Raw genomic sequence first — 12,515 nt, forward strand, 5'->3', positions numbered from 1 at the left:
GTGAAAGAAACTAGACTGAAAGTAAAACAACTTCAGGAAAAGAAAATCCAAGTCCTGTATGAAAAAGAATATAATAACTTCCAACAGAATGAATGGAAAGTAGACATAAATAAAGAGGATATGAAGATTTTTGCAACATACTGGGGAAAAATTATTACAGAAGACTATGGTTTCACTAATCAGAAATATAAAAAGAATGTTTGGTGAAATTATGAAATGAAATGCGGATGAGAAAATAATGCATGTAAGTGATTTTTCCAGAAAATGATACAGAAGAAAAGATAGTTGCAAAGAATGTAGCAAAGAACAGTTAAGAGACAAAGAAAATGCAGAGCAATTTTAATGGAATTAAAAAAAAATGATTTGGAAATGGGTTAAAAGGGGTAAACAAGGAACTTCTAGCATAGTGAATGGAATTTAAAATTAAAAGTGATAAAATGATTTGGGATGAAACTCAAACAAGGGAATGAAGAATGAATATTTTAGAGATTTGTATGGGAATGAATGTGATATATCAGAGTAGAACTTGAATGAATCCTATAAACATTAATGTACAAATAACAGGGTAAAACTACAAGTTTAGATGATGTAGCTGGAGAAATATTAATAATAGTAATGTGATTTCCCCTTCATGGATCACTGCCTTGTCGTGGCGAAGGGGCTTGCGTAACTCAGTGAAGCCATGAGCTATACCGTGCAGGGCCACCCAAGACGGACAGGTCATGACAGAGAGCTCTGACAAAATGTGGTCCACTGGAGAAGGAAATGGCAACCCACTCCAGTATTCTTGCCAAGAAAACCCCATGGACAATGTTAAAAGGCTAAAAGATATGACGCCGGAAGATGAGCCCCTCAGGTCGGAAGGTGTCCAATATGCTACTGGGGAAGAGCGGAGGGCAATTCCAAGTAGCTCCAGAAAGAGTGAAGCGGCTGGGCTAAAGCCGAAAGGACGTTCAGCTGTGGATGTATCTGGAAGCGAAAAGAAGGTCCGATGCTGTAAAGAACAATGTTGTATAGGTACCTGGAATGTAAGATCTATGAAGCAAGGCAAGCTGGATGTGGTCAAACATGAGATGACAAGATTGAACATCGACATCTTGGGAATCAGCGAACTGAAATGGACGGGAATGGGTGAATTTAATTCAGGTGACCATTATATCTACTACTGTGGGCAAGAAACCCTTAGAAGAAATGGAGTTGCACTCATAGTCAATAAGAGAGTGGGAGAGGCAGTAATGGGGTACAACCTCAAAAACGACAGAATGATCTCAGTGTGTATCCAAGGCAAACCATTCAATATCACAGTCATCCAAGTCTATGGCCCAACCACTGATGCTGAAGAAGCTGAAGTTGACCGCTTCTATGAAGACCTACAACACTTTCTAGAACTAGCACCAAAAAAAGATGTCCTTTTCATCATAGGGGATTGGAATGCTAAAGTAGGAAGTCAAGGAGTAATCGGAATAACAGGCAAGTTTGGCCTTGGAGTACAAAATGAAGCAGGGCAAAGGCTAATAGAGTTCTGTCAAGAGAATAAGCTAGTCATAGCAAACACCCTTTTCCAATAACACAAGAGACGACTCTACACATGGACATCACCAGATGGTCAATATCAAAACCAGATTGATTATATACTTTGCAGCCAAAGATGGAGAAGCTCTATACAGACAGCAAAAACAAGACCAGGAGCTGACTGTGGCTCAGATCATGAGCTTCTTACTGCAAAATTTAGGCTTAAATTGAAGAATGTAGGGAAAACCACTAGACCCCTCAGGTATGACTTAGATCATATTCCTTGTGAGTACACAGTGAAGGTGATGAATAGATTTAGAGGATTAGATTTGGTAGACAGAGTGCCTGAAGAACTATGGACGGAGGTCCGTAACATTGTATAGGAGGCAGCAACTAAAACCATCCCAAAGAAAAAGAAATGCAAGAAAGCAAAATGGCTGTCTGATGAGGCTTTACAAATAGCTGTGGAAAGAAGGAATGCGAAAAGCAAGGGTGAAAGGGAAAGATATAAGCAACTGAATGCAGATTTCCAGAGAATAGCAAGGAGAGATAAGAAGGCCTTCTTAAATGAACAATGCAAAGAAATCGAGGAAAACAATAGAATGGGGAAGACTAGAGATCTCTACAAGAAAATTGGAGATATGAAAGGAACGTTTAGTGCAAAGATGGGCATGTTAAAGGACAAAAAAGGCAGGGACCTAACAGAAGCAGAAGAGATTAAGAAGAGGTGGCAAGAATACACAGAAGAACTATACAAGAAAGATCTTAATCTCCCTGATGTCCACGCTGGTGTGATCACTGACCTTGAGGCAGACATCCTAGAGAGTGAAGTCAAGTGGGCCTTAGGAAGCATTGCTAACAACAAAGCTAGTGGAGATGACAGTATTCCAGCTGAGTTATTTAAAATACTAAAAGATGATGGTGTTAAAGTGTTGCACTCAATATGCCAGCAAGTTTGGAAAACGTAACAGTGGCCACGGGATTGGAAAAGGTCAGTTTATATTCCAATTCCAAAGAAGGGCAATGCCAAAGAATGCTCAAACTATCATACAATTGCACTCATTTCACATGCTAGCAAGGTTATGCTCAAAATCCTACAAGCTAGGCTTCAGCAATACATGAACCGAGAACTACCGGATGTACAAGCTGGGTTTCGAAGAGGCAGAGGAACTAGAGATCAAATTGCCAACACTCGTTGGATCATGGAGAAAGCACGAGAGTTCCAGAAAAATATCTACTTCTGCTTCATTGACTATGCAAAAGCCTTTGATTGTGTGGATCACAACAAATTGTGGCAAATTCTTAAAGAGATGGGAGTACCAGACCACCATACCTGTCTCCTGAGAAATTTGTATGCGGGCCAAGAAGCAACAGTTAGAACTGGTCATGGAACAACCGATTGGTTCAAAATAAGGAAAGGAGTACGACAAGGCCGTATACTGTCACCCTGCTTATTTAACTTATATGCAGAATACATCATGAGAAATGCCAGGCTGGAAGAATCACAAGCCGGAATTAAGATTGCAGGGAGAATCATCAACAACCTCAGATATGCAGACGATACCACCCTAATGGCAGAAAGTGAAGAAGAACTAAAGAGCCTCTTGATGAGGGTGAAAGAGGAGAGTGCAAAAGCTGGCTTGAAACTCAACATTAAAAAAACTAAGATCATGGCATCTGGACCCATCAATTCCTGGCAAATAGAAGGGGTAGAAATGGAAGCAGTAACAGACTTCATTTATTTGGGCTCCAAGATCACCGCAGACGGAGACTGCAGCCATGAAATTAAAAGACGCTTGGTCCTTGGGAGGAAAGCTATGGCAAGCCTAGATAGCATATTAAAAAGCAGAGACGTCACCTTGCTGACAAAGATCCGCATAATCAAAGCTATGGTTTTTCCAGTAGTAATGTATGGCTGTGAGAGCTGGACCATAAAGAAGGCTGAGCACCGAAGAATTGATGCCTTTAAACTGTGGTGCTGGAGAAGACTCTTGAGAGTCCCCTGGACTGCTAGGAGGTCAAACCAGTCAATCTTAAAGGAAATCAACCGATTGCTCATTGGAAGGATCGATAATGAAGCTCAAGCTCAGATACTTTGGTCACCTAATGCGAAGAGAGATCTCTTTGGAGAAGACCCTGATGCTGGGAAAGATTGAAGGCAAAAGGAGAAGAGGACGGCAGAGGATGAGATGGTTAGATAGCATCACTGAAGCAATGAGCATGAAACTGAGCAAACTCAGGGAGGCAGTGAAGGACAGGAAGGCCTGGCGCAATATGGTTCATGGGGTCACGAAGAGTCGGACACGACTTAACGACTAAACAACAGCAACAATGTGATTTACTTATAGAGTGGCTGTGCAGCTTGTCTAATATTTCTGTGAAAACTACATCTACGACTTACTGGAATCATACTGTTATTCTTCAGGTTGCAAGAATGAATTCAAAAACTATTGTTTATTAAGTGTACCTGAGAAAGTGTTTGGCAAAATTCTGACTGAAATGGTACAAGAGGTGATGAGAAAATCTGGGAAGTAAAGCACAACTTCATGCTGAGCATGGGCTATATAAACCAAATTTTTGCTCTTCAGCAATTCACTGAGAAATGTATAAATGTGAGTAATAAATTTTAGTGTATATTTGTTGATTAAAATAAAGTGTATGGTAAAGTGAATACTTTAAGTGAAATCAAATTATGGAATGTGTTACGCAAATATGATGCTATAGCTGGTTGCTGAATATAAAAGTGATACATAAGGGAAGTAAAGCAAGTATGAAAATAAATAGAATGCTTAGCAAAATGGTTCAATAATGAGAAAGGAGTAAGTAAGAAAGATAAGGGCATGAGGTCCCCTTGATTATTTAATGTATTTATGGATAAATATATTAGGAATTCTTGTAGTGATGCATACTGATTGGGAATGGGAATGTGAGTGTATTTTTTCTTGCAAATGATGCTGGGTTCTTCGATGAGAACCCAAATAATATGCAGCAAATGTTAGGTTGTACAACACAACAAGGACTATAGAACTGAAAATGAATGTATCAGAGACCAAGATGGTTGTGTATGACAAGGAAAATGAAATGATTGATTGCCTAAATGGTTAAAAATTAGAGCAGGAACATGAATTTGTGTACCAGTAGAATGCTTACTGAAGATGTGAAAATGGAAAAAAATTATGATGTGAAAATGCTGGTAGAAAGCTAGGAGGTAGTATGTAATTAATTATGAGTGTCAAAAGTGAAAATAGCTATATATAAGAGCATAATGGAAGTGAGAATTCAGTATATCAAGAAACACAGAACAAAGTCAAATGCTGTGCGAATGGTTTATGTCTAAGACACTGTGGTAAAACAAGAAGACACAGAGTTAAGAATGATGTCAAGGTGACAAATGAATTTGGATTGAATGCAGAAGTGAGTGACTAGTACAAAACCACCTGTAGTGAGCTGGGCGGTGACAATTTAAAATATAAATAAACAAACAAAATATTGCAATGGTTTGTCATATGGCGTGTGTGAATGCATACTGAATTGTAAAACAAATATGTGTAGGAACAGTGAATGGGTTGAGAAGAAAGGCAAGACTGATTCAGTTGTAATTTGGTGGAGTTCAGGTGATCCCCAAAAAGAGAGGTGAGATGTTTAAAAAACAAAAGGTGATACAGGAATCAGTATACAGACATAGGAGAAAGATTATTTGCAAGGACAGAAAGGTATATACTGTGAATAGTGTTGATGTAAACTAGTTGGACTCGTTTGTGTTGACGTAAACTAGAAGGGTAGCTATTCCTTTTCTCTTACTGCCTGCCTTTAGTTTCTTTTGCTTAGTGCTTCTTCCTTTTTTTTTTGTTGCCTTTTGCACAGAGTGCTTACCCTGAAAAAAGGTAACACCATGATGGGCACGTATCTAAGTATGTCCTTTAATAAAATATTTAGAAGAGCACCTATAAAGTGTAATGTCTCATAATTTGTTGTACTTCTTGCACTCTTTTGAGGCTATTTTTCATCTAACAGTCACTACATGTTTAAATTATTTCCTCAGCAGCTTCATATTTAAAGCTTATTCCAACCCAACTTATTTCCAGCTGGTAAATCATGCAGAGATCTGCTCAGTTTGATAAGGTAATGGCCAAGTACCTTATTAAAATTATTTTCCAGAATATTTGTGTTTCACTGATAGCTGCAGACTTCCTTGGTGCAGTGGACAGAATTTTAGTAGAGGAATTACAAAAATATCTGAACCAACAAAATCCAACATTTAATAAGCAACAATTCCAACAGTCAAGATCCTGGTCTGAAAGCTAATTTCTGGATATAATGCCTATAGAGTCAATCACAGCTCAAGAGCTCTTAAACCAAAATAGGCAGTACAAACAACTACCAAGGCATAAGGAAAGGCTTGCCATGGAAGAAGGCTGGATTCCACTTTTTCAGGCAGTTAAGAACAAAAACTCTGCTGGTTTTTGGCTTATTACTGCCACCAGCTGTAATATGCATCTCAATAGGACAGTGCCATCCCCAGAACACTAGGAAGGACATTTCAGGGTTTAATGAGGGTATGTCTAACCAGCTTTTCTATTCTAGTATGAAAGCTCTCCCTCAATGGCCATTCGTGAAGCTAACTAATATTATGGATTTGCTCTCTCATCTAAAATCAGGGAAGACTTCTGGAGATGACTGAATCGCCCTGACCTAATTAAAAAGTACTATGAATACTCAGTACCAATTCTGGCCACTGTTTATGACCACTGATAAATTTGGCCGTTCCTAGGGACTTTGTTGTTGTTCAGTCGTTAAGTCGTGTCCGACTCTTCATGACCCCATGAACCATATCACGCTAGGCCTTCCTGTCTTTTACTGCCTCCTGGAGTTTGTTCAGTTTCATGTTCATTGCTTTGGTGATGCTATCTAAGCATCTCATCCTCTGCTGTCCCCTTCTCTTTTGCCTTCAATCTTTCCCAGCATCAGGGTCTTTTCCAAAGAGGGTCTTTGCATTAGGTGGCCAAAGTATCTGAGCTTGAGTTTCAGTATCAATCCTTCCAATGAGCAGTCAGGATTGATTTCCTTTAGGATTGACTGGTTTAACCTTCTAGCAGTCCAAGGGACTCCTAAGAGTCTTCCCCAGCACCACAATTCAAAGGCATCAATTCTTCCGCGCTCAGCTCTCTTCGGTCCAGCTCTCACAGCCATACATTGCTACTGGAAAAACCATAGCTTTGATTATGCAGATCTTTGTTGGTAAGGTGATGTCTCTGCTTTTTAATATGCTGTCTAGGTTTGCCATAGCTTTCCTCCCAAGGAGCGTCTTTTAATTTCACGGCTGCAGTCTCCATCTGCGGTGATCTTAGAGCCCAAATAAATAAAGTCTGTTACTGCTTTCATTTCTACCCCTCCTATTTGCCAGGAATTGATGGGTCCAGATGCCATGATCTTAGTTTTTTTAATGTTGAGTTTCAAGCCAGCTTTTGCACTCTCCTCTTTCACCCTCATCAAGAGGCTCTTTAGTTCTTCTTCACTTTCTGCCATTAGGGTGGTATCGTCTGCATATCTGAGGTTGTTGATGATTCTCCCTGCAATCTTAATTCCGGCTTGTGATTCTTCCAGCCCGGCATTTCTCATGATGTATTCTGCATATAAGTTAAATAAGCAGGGTGACAGTATACGGCCTTGTCGTACTCCTTTCCTTATTTTGAACCAATCGGTTGTTCCGTGACTGGTTCTAACTGTTGCTTCTTGGCCCGCATACAGATTTCTCAGGAGACAGGTAAGGTGGTCTGGTACCCCCATCTCTTTAAGAATTTGCCACAGTTTGTTGTGATCCACACAGTCAAAGGCTTTTGCATAGTCTATGAAGCAGATGTTTTCTGGAACTCTCATGCTCTCTCCATGATCCAGAGAATGTTGGCAGTTTGATCTCTAGTACCTCTGCCTCTTCGAAACTCAGCTTGTACATCCCGTAGTTCTTGGTTCACATACTGCTGAAGCCTAGCTTGTAGGATTTTGAGCATAACCTTGCTAGCATGTGACGTGAGCGCAATTGTGTGGTAGTTTGAGCATTCTTTGGCATTGCCCTTCTTTGGAATTGGAATGTAAACTGACCTTTTCCAATCCCGTGCCCACTGTTGTGTTTTCCAAACTTGTTGGCATATTGAGTGTAGCACTTTAACAGCATCATCTTTTAGTATTTTAAATAGTTCAGCTGGAATACTATCATCTCTGCTAACTTTGTTGTTAGTAATGCTTCCTAAGGCCCACTTGACTTCGCTCTCTAGGATGTCCGGCTCAAAGTCAGTTACCACACCAGCGTGGACATCAGGGAGATTAAGATCTTTCTTGTATAGTTCTTCTGTGTATTCTTGCCACCTCTTCTTAATCTCTTCTGCTTCTGTTAGGTCCCTGCCTTTTTTGTCCTTTATCATGCCCATCTTTGCACAAAACGTTCCCTTGACGTCTCCAATTTTCTTGAATTGAATACCTAATAACCAGTACCTAAGGACTGGGGTATGGCAATTATACTTCCCATCTTCAAAAAAGTAGGATTCTGCCAACTACAGGCCTATAATTTATTTTAATTCTATTAGCAAGCTGTAAGACAGACATTTCCAGTGAAAATTAGGGGACTGGCTGGAACAGAAAATCTGCTAGCTGATGAGGAGGCAGGCTTCTACTACTGTTATTTGGTACTTCACCTTTTTGAGAAGTACTCCTCTAACACTATAATCTTTATATGCAGCTTTTATTGGTTTGAAATCAGCATTTGATTGCATGTCCTGCGATAAACTCAGAAAAAAAAGAGGCTGCTTCAACTGATCCTTTTTTATTATTCCTTATGCAGACTCTTTATAGCAACCCCTCTCTGCAGATAAGATGTAATCCCCAGGGATATTTATCATATGATGAGACATAGGTCTAAAGAAAGTTAAGGGATAGAGTTTATCTAAGAGTATTTTATTACTGGCTAAAACTCCTTTTTTTCCTGCTGGTCTTTACCTCTTATCATTCATGGTTGGTTCTGAATCCAAGTGGAACCAATATTTTACAGCAAAACTCTCGTAGCTTTGGTTTACACTGACTTATCTCTTGGGAGCACTCTTGGGATTATGATCAGTCGAGATCACTTCTTAAGCAGAGCATTATGTAGAATAATAATTTAAGTAGATTCTCCAATCTTTCCTTATCAAAAAGCCTAAGGTACATATTGATGCCTCAAATATGCTGACAAAAGTATCAGTCCTTGCTCACAGAGGAGCTTTTACTTTTGGCTCATTGTGGTGGTCTTGGCTGTTAGATTAACCTCCCCTCTTGGAATGCTAATGCCTCCATGGTGATGGACAGGTTGAGGCAACCGAGCTGTGCTTCTGCACTGTCACATCTACAGATATACTTGCACTTCTCTTATTTTCCCAATTCTGACTACAATCCCAGGCTGCTCCACAAAATTATATTTGTTTTTCTTACTTTCTGATAGCAACTCTTCTATTACATTCAGTACTGTAAAGTTTTGTGCAGTAGCACATAAGAGTTGCAAAGTACCATCAGATAATAATCCCTTTCCATTTGGTTGCTGTTGCTGTCACTCTGAATCAGTCTTGACTCCTTGCAATTCCTTGGCAAGTCCATGCAGTTTTCTTGGCAACATTTTTGGAAGTTGCCACTGTCTTTTTCCTAGGGCTGAGAGATTTTCCTAGCCTAAAATTAATTGTATTTGTATGGCTGTTAAAACACCTTTTGTTGTATAGTATTAAATAATTAGAAATGCTATGTCAATTTCTTTTATCTAGATATTCCTACCTTTTATAGTAATAAATATTCCTACCTTTTATAGTAATAATTTTGCCATACAATTTTCTTTGGCCATCCATTATCTACTTTCATCAAGTCACTATCATACTATCACCCCCTCCCCCCCAAAAGCTGAGGATACAGTATAATTTAAACTGTAGATGTTACCTATGAGTTTAATGGGCTTTTAAATTGCAGTCTTAATAAACTTAAAATAGAATTCTTATTTGTCATCTATAATCCATCTATAAGAATAGTGGGAAACCTAGGATGGTGGTAGGAATACTTACCCGTACCAGAAACGAGGATCATTGGAAATGCAATGGTTGAGATTTCGCTGAGCCAAAGCCTTTTTTTTATTTAAAACAAACTCTTGCAATTTCATTTTTACTTCTGTACTTGCCACTGCACCTAAAATACCAAGCCAAAAGAAAATAGATATAACTACATAAAATTGGTGAAGTGGGTCTCAAACTACAAAGAGTTATCTGAGGTTTTTAACCTTTCCAATATTATAAGCTATCATTAAATATTTTTTTGCAATATGAAAAGGGTACAAAATTAGAACTAGTGCTTGGAAATGTATAATTATATTTATCTTGTTCCTATAAATAAAGGATCAGTTAAGTAAGATTTCAAAAATAAAATTATACTCAATTTACAGCACTTACACAAGTTATTTTAGCCTTTTCTTAATTAGGTATATATAAAATGGATGATTTCTACATATTCTTTTTAGTCACATCGGCTTATGTGCAGAAAGAATCTGTCTTAAAAAAATCATTCATATTTTTTCTTCCTTTTATTTGAATCAAATTCTATATAATTATTGTATAAATAATCTGGTTTATTAAATAGAAAACTTGGCATGTAAAGCAGCAATGTGTTTTAAGCTTTGAGTTCTCTCTCTTTCACTAGCTACATTTCTGATTTCAAAATGCTATTTCCTATATTCCAAAAGCGCAAGGAGAAAGAATGATTTGAATAAGATTTTAAATTTTCAAACAACTGTTTTTATTTGGAAGATTCTAATGAATAGAAAAAGAATATTTTTGAAGACTATATAAACTCTGGTACTTCTGTCTTAACTGTTGCTTTACGGATAAGTGTATTTTTTTAAAAAAAGAGGTAAAGCCTCCCCTAAATTGATCTCCACCCATATTGTTTTCTTGGCAACAACACGGCAATGATTTGTGACTGCTTTCTTCTGTGATTTTTCTGAATTCTGAATTCTACAAGCCAGAGATTTCTGGGTGGTCTCACAGGAAGCACTTATCAGGTCTAACATAGCTCAGCTTTTCCAAGATCAACGAAGGCTGTCTAGAAGTTGCTACCTGTGGTGATTGTTCCCCTCACAGTACTTAATATATGGACAGATAATGAATACTGATCCATGTATGCCTTAATTATTTTCTCTGCCTGACAGCTGCACTTCAAGGTAGCATGCACAGATCTTTCCCAACTGTGACGTACAGCAAACAACAGATATCTGAAATGCTACCCTGCTTTTATTCATCTCCATAACTCAAGTAACATATTGTGTAACAATTTTAAAGAAGCATGTAATTGCAGTTAAGATTTGTGTTAATTCATTATTTATTTTACTAATTCAGGGATGAGGAACCTCCAGAATGTTTGCATCTTTCCTTCCCTGTCTGAATAAGATATGGAACTGGTATCTGAGGCAAACACTGTTCACCACCTCCATATTAGCTAGTGGATTTCAGTATTCTCAGATTTTTTTAAATTTCTTTGAAATAATGTTAGCTACTCTTCTAAACAAAAGTTTTCAATGTGGCTTAAAAGAGTCACTTCGTGTGAGATGGGTGGCTATATAAATGTGACAAATAAATAAAAAAATAAAAGTTTATTTCAAAATTCAATAAATGAATAAATGATTGCAACATGAAAATGGTTCTTCACCCCAAAAGGCAGGAACAGCAGTGACAGTTATACAGCAAAGGGCATCATCATTCAGCAAGCTAACAGGAAATATTGACAAGATGTTTCCCAGTTTTAACAAACCATTTTCATCAGCAGTCTCATGAAAATTTAGCACAGTGATGGCTGTAACAAATTTTGGGGGGATGAGTCTCCGATTCACCTCACCCTGCTGAATAGGTTTTTCTCATCCTTAAGAAGGCAAACTGACTCCAACCTGGCATATTCCTGGCAATGTCATCACTAGGCCCATATAAAGCCTTAATTAAACAGGATTTGGGATTTAGACCTACAAAATGATAAGGAGGAGAAAAATCTGGCTATGGACAAATTCAAGAGCCATACCAACATTATCTGATATAGTAGAATATGAAAATAATATCTGATTTTTCTAAATTCAAGCAAAAGCCAGTCTTTGGGGAAAAAATGACCTTCACTACTGAGCAGTGTTCATTAGGAATACTGCTTATTAGCACCCAATTTTCCATATAAAGAACAGCTACTGACTTCCTGCTTGGAAAGGCAAGAGGCCTTAGCACAGAAGATTTGAACAGGAAACTTATCCTCTTTTCCTAGAGGAAAAAGTAATATCTAGTACACATGTGATAATTGGTAATATGCACATAAATGTGTCTGGTAAGAATTTTAATAATCTACCCAAAATGTGCAATATCCAGCCTTTCTTGTCCACCAGGGCACCAGAAATCTGGCAATTACTCTGCAGTGCCTACACAATAATTAAGTCAGTAACAGAATGTTTGTCAATATGGACGTTCAATACCACAGGATGCAGAAGAGTTAGAATAAGGTCTATCCCTGTATTTTTTAGAAATAGCCATAACACTGGAATGGCAATTGATATTGTAAAGTTTGATTGACTTAAAAACACAAAGTAGTGGCTTGAAACACTCTCTTAAGTGAAGTCCAAAGCCTGGCTGAGCATCTGCAACACATCTAAGGGGTGAGGTTTTGGCAATATGTGCAATACTCAGCCCAACTGCCCTTATCCAAACAGAAAAGGCAAGAACAGTGTCTCCTTGAAGATGGGGTCTTGGGGCAATAGGTAGGAGGGACTTTGTTGAATAAAATATAGGAACAAAACCAAACAAAAATGGTTAATAAAATGTTGAAAGAAATGAAGAAAATCTGATAGTTCAGCAATGCCACAATCCTTGCAATGTTTCCACTATGATGATAAATATGGACTGAAAAGGCTGATATTATTCTCAAAGTGGGCATGTGCAAAACAGGGCTCAATCCCACAAAAAAGCTGAGCCTTG

The 12,515-nt window shown here is 38.2% G+C and overlaps 1 protein-coding gene across 7 annotated transcripts in view; it reads right to left on the reverse strand.

Annotated features, from left to right (window-relative positions):
• HDAC4 (histone deacetylase 4) overlaps positions 1-12,515 on the reverse strand; it is a 204,736-nt gene that overhangs the window by 105,254 nt on the left and 86,967 nt on the right. For all 7 annotated transcript variants that reach the window (XR_015795164.1, XM_088135538.1, XM_088135536.1 and 4 more), the window contains one exon: positions 9,585-9,705. Coding sequence is in view for 6 of the 7 variants with exons in the window: in XM_088135538.1 (XP_087991664.1) it covers positions 9,585-9,705 (121 nt within the window). In the remaining variant the exon portion in view is untranslated. The remainder of the gene's footprint in view (positions 1-9,584; positions 9,706-12,515) is intronic.

The sequence above is a fragment of the Python bivittatus genome, unplaced genomic scaffold (genome assembly GCF_059951505.1).
Source record: "Python bivittatus isolate LINGU-HERP-01145 unplaced genomic scaffold, Pbiv_v1 ctg000200_np1212, whole genome shotgun sequence".
NCBI classification, from domain to species: Eukaryota; Metazoa; Chordata; class Lepidosauria; order Squamata; family Pythonidae; genus Python; species Python bivittatus.